The 4,338-nt window shown below is 42.6% G+C and overlaps 1 protein-coding gene and 1 long non-coding RNA gene across 4 annotated transcripts in view; one reads left to right on the top strand and one right to left on the bottom strand.

The window, feature by feature from the left end:
- Gpr156 (G protein-coupled receptor 156) overlaps positions 1–4,338 on the top strand; it is a 113,372-nt gene that overhangs the window by 86,020 nt on the left and 23,014 nt on the right. For both annotated transcript variants that reach the window (XM_029568222.1, XM_008842904.3), the window contains 2 exons: positions 518–647; positions 845–955. In XM_029568222.1, coding sequence (XP_029424082.1) covers positions 518–647; positions 845–955 — 241 coding nt within the window. The remainder of the gene's footprint in view (positions 1–517; positions 648–844; positions 956–4,338) is intronic.
- Positions 1–4,338, bottom strand: part of LOC115072006 — a 32,099-nt gene that overhangs the window by 7,882 nt on the left and 19,879 nt on the right. The window contains exon 2 of one of the 2 annotated variants that reach the window (XR_003851068.1): positions 712–838. The exons of the other annotated variant lie outside the window; for it this stretch is intronic. This is a non-coding gene — a long non-coding RNA (uncharacterized LOC115072006). The remainder of the gene's footprint in view (positions 1–711; positions 839–4,338) is intronic. 2 annotated transcript variants of the gene reach the window in all.

Genomic DNA, 4,338 nt, shown 5'->3' with positions numbered 1-4,338 from the left:
TCACTATGTAGACCAGGCTGGCCTTGAAGTCACAGAGATCCGCCTGCCTCTACCTCCCAAGTGCTGGGGCTACAGGCTTGTGCCACCATGCCCGGTGGAAATGCAGGATTTTTAAGCACAAAAGCCTCAGAGCGGGGATTTCTATAGAAATCATAAACAGATGTACCAGGAATAGGTTCAAACAATCTAGGGCTGATTTCCAGAGCCTTAACCTATACAGCCATTGGCTAGCTTACCTGGGGCAGAACATTTTTCCTCTTCTGCCCAGGACCATTTCCATAGAAACCATAAACAGATGTACCAGGAAAGGGTTTGAACAATCTAGGGGAGTTCCAGAGTCAGGTGAAGGGGGCGCTGAGGACACTCTCCTTCATTCAAAGGGAGCAAAATGGCCCCTTCCCAGTGGCCCCTCATTCTGGGACTGCAGTGGAATCATCCTGGGAAGAGCTCTGCTCTGAAAGGTGTTCATACCACCACACAGGGTCATAACTGTGTCTTTCTTCCTGTTTTCATCTAGGATTGTGAAGATGTCCAGCCCCAATCTGAACATTGTGACCTTGCTGGGCAGTTGTTTGACTTACAGTAGCGCCTATCTTTTTGGGATTCAAGATGCTTTCATGGGAAGCTCAATGGAAGCTCTCATCCAGGTAGGTGACATTTTGAAATTTCGTTTTGAACTGTTTTAAAACTTTGATAGCATTTTATACTCACAGCCATTCTGTGAATGTCCATGGTGTGGGCACAATATATGAAGCCCCACTTTCTGTCCCGTGTCCTCTGTGGGCCTCACAGCTCAGTAAACATTTCACTTGTGACTCTTGCTTCTGTCCCCTTCCACCTGCAGATGAGATTGTCCATTCTATGCATCGGGACATCCCTTGTGTTTGGCCCCATTCTGGGGAAGAGTTGGAGACTCTACAAGGTGTTTACCCAGAGGGTCCCAGACAAGAGAGTGGTGAGTTGGCAGCCAGTGCACAATGTGGAATTGCACAGCAGCTCCATGGTGGCTCAGAGCTAAGAGAGCTAGTACTGATCTCTCACCCCTTTACACTAAAATTCTTGCTCCTCAGTTCAGCCTTTGGAGTGATGGTAGCCTCATAAAGCCCCAGACTTACAAGGCTGAGCATCAGTGCTACAGGAAATTAGATCTCTGAATATAGGGCTGCTTCAGGTATACCCACCCCAGAATCCCTGGGAACCTGTGATGCTTGGAGGAAAACAAGATGCCTAGAGAGGCTGGTGACTGGCACAGACAGGAGCTGCATGGAGGAGGGTGATTACAGAGAAGCTATAGCAAGAAAGCAGTTGTTTCCCTCTCTGGAGCCCAGGCCTTTGCTATGCAGGTGGTTCTCTAAGGACAGTGAACAAGAGGATTCAGCAAATAGAAGAGACTCTAGAAGGCTTGAAGCAGCCAGGTTACCCACACGCATTATTGTACTCAAGCTCCTCCATTTCATCAGGTTCCCTAATAGGACTGCCCAGATCTCTTTGGCTAGAGACTCCCCTGGCCTCAGATAGGATTGTCAGAAAATCTGTCTGGAATTACAAGATTTCTTCTAAAACAAACATTATTGAATCATGATGCACACTTAGTAAAAGTTCAGCTGTGAGTAACCATGCAGATACAAAAGGTTGGCTCAAAGGACAAAAGGTTTATTTATCCCTCTAGATTCCTTCTTCAAAAATAGCTTTTTGGAGGCATAACTAACATGCAAAAAATACACATATTGAAAGTGTGATGTCATGTTTTGATATGTATTCACCTACAAAATGTGGTATTGTACATATCTTCCACCCTCAAAGTTCTCTCAGACCACTCTCCTGCCTGCTCATCATTGTAACTCCTGTCCTCAGGACAGCACTTGTTTGCTTTCTGTCATTATGTATTGCTTTGCCTTTTCCAGAATTTTATATAAATGGACTCATGGACTAGAGAGATGGTTCAGTGGCTAAGAGCATATACTGCTCTTGCAAAGGACCCAAGAGAGGATCCCAGCACCCATGTTGGAGTGCACAAATGCCTTTAACTCCAGCTGACACCCTCACCTGGCCTCAGTGGGCACCTGCACTCACTTGCACATACATATACATAACTAAAAAATAAAAAATCTTTTTTTTTGAGACAGGGTCTTCCTATAGCCCCAGCTGGCCTGGAACTCGCTATGTAGACCAAGCTGACCTTGAACTCACAGAGATCTGCCTGCCTCTGCCTCCCAAGTGCTGGGATTAAAGGCGTGTGCCACCATGCCCGGCTATAAAAATAAATCTTAAAAAGAAATTAAAGGTCATCCTTGGCCACATAGTGGTCCTACCTCAAAAAAAAAATGGTGCTGGAGTTGAAGTTCAGTAAGGAGAGTACCAGCCTAGCATAAATGGAATCATGCAGTGGGTACCCTTTTTTAGTCTGGCTTATTTTATTCGGGTAATTATTTTGAATAAAGTTATTCATCCATGTTGCTCTCTATCAATAGTTTCATTTTCTCTGTCACTGCTCAGTAATATTCTAATGTGCAGATGTGCATTTCTTATCTATTCACCTGTTGGAGATTGGGTTGTTTCTTGTTTGGGATTATTACAAATAAGGATGGTGTGTTTATATACACATTTTGGCATAGATGTCTGCTTTCATTTCTCTTTGGTAAAAGCCTAAGGCTAGAATAGTTAGTTCATATGATAGGTATGTATTTAACTTGTAAAGAAAGTAGCACATGCCTTGAATTCCAGCACTCTGGAGGCAGAGGCAGGCAGATCTCTGTGATTTCAAGGCCAGCCTGGTCTACATCTACATAGTAAGTCCCTGGCTAACTGGAGCTACAGGGAGACCCCATCTCAAAGAGAGAGAGAGAGAGAGAGAGAGAGAGAGAGAGAGAGAGAGCACTGTTTTCCAAAGCAGTGGAGGCCTGTGTCCATTCCCACCATCAGTACAGAGTCTGTTTCCTCCATATCCTTGCCAGCTTTTGATTTGTTTGGTCTTCTTCATTTGAGCTATTCTCATAGGGATGCCCACTAGCATCTCACTGTGCTTAGTTTGCATTATCTTAGTGCAATGTTGAGTATCTTTCATGTGTTTAGATAGCTTTGATGAAGTATCTGCTCAAATCATTTGCCTATTTTTTAATTTTTTTTTTTTGGTCTTTTTGAGACATGGTCTCCCTACTGTAGGTCTAGCTGCCTGGAACTCACTCTGTAGACCAGGCTGGCCTCGAACTTACAGAGGATCTGCCTGCCTCTGCCTCCTGAGTGCTGGGATTAAAGGCGTGTGCCACCACGCCCAGCTAATTGTTTTAATTATTGAGTTTGAAGCATTCTTTTTTTTTTTTTTTTTTTTTAATTCTGGGCACACATACTCTGAATTATATGATTTGCAAAGATTTTTCTTCTACTTTGTGCCTTTTCTTTTTATTTACTTAAGAGCATCTTTCATAGAGAAGACATTTCTAATGTTGATGAATCCCAATTTGCCAACTTGTTCTTTGTACATTGTGTTTTGGATATCATATCTGAGAAATGTTTGCTTAACTAATGGCACCAAAAAATTTTCTCCTGTGTTTGCTTCTAGAAACGTTAGAGTTTTTATTTTATTTATTACTATTACTGTATGGTGTGTGTATGCTTTTGTGTATGATGGAAGGAGGAGTGCGTGTGTCATAGCACGTATGTGAATGTCAAAGGACAATTTGTGAAAGTTGGTTCTCTCCTTCCACCATGGAGGACACAGAGATCAAATTCAGGTTGTCAGGCTTGGCAGCAAGCACTTTTATATCCTAAGCCATTTCAATAGTCCTCATATGAGTTTTTAAATTGCTTTGTCAATGTGTATAAGAATCCTGTTGGCCAGCTGGGTATGGTGGTGCACACCTTTGATCCCTGCACTCCGGAGGCAGAGGCAGGCAGATCTCCATGAGTTTGAGGCCAGCCTGGTCTACATAGTGAGTTCCAGGCTACCTGGGGCTGTGATTCCCAGCACCCCCATGGCAGCTATGAACCATCCTTAGCTCCAGTTCCAGGGAAATCCGAAGCCCTCTTCTGACTTCTGCATCATTGCATGACATGGGTGCACTCATATACATGCAGGCAATATACTCATACATATAAAAAAAATAAAAATAATAAAATATTTTTTAATACCACCCCCCCCAAATCCCTGTTGGGATTATGACTGAAATTGTGCTAAATCTATAGATCACATTATTGAGAATTGATTCCTTAACAACATTGTCTTTGGTTCATGAATACAGTACATATTTCGATTTATTTAGGTTTTCATTAATATCTCCCAGCAATTTTTTGTATTTTCAATGTATTTCTTTTACATATTTTACCAGATTTATTACTATT

The sequence above is a fragment of the Nannospalax galili genome, unplaced genomic scaffold, assembly GCF_000622305.1.
Source record: "Nannospalax galili isolate Female #2095 unplaced genomic scaffold, S.galili_v1.0 scaffold18, whole genome shotgun sequence".
Classification (NCBI taxonomy): domain Eukaryota; kingdom Metazoa; phylum Chordata; class Mammalia; order Rodentia; family Spalacidae; genus Nannospalax; species Nannospalax galili.
The sequence above is the reverse complement of the archived record's forward strand: the minus strand, read 5'-3'. Positions and strand labels throughout refer to the sequence as shown.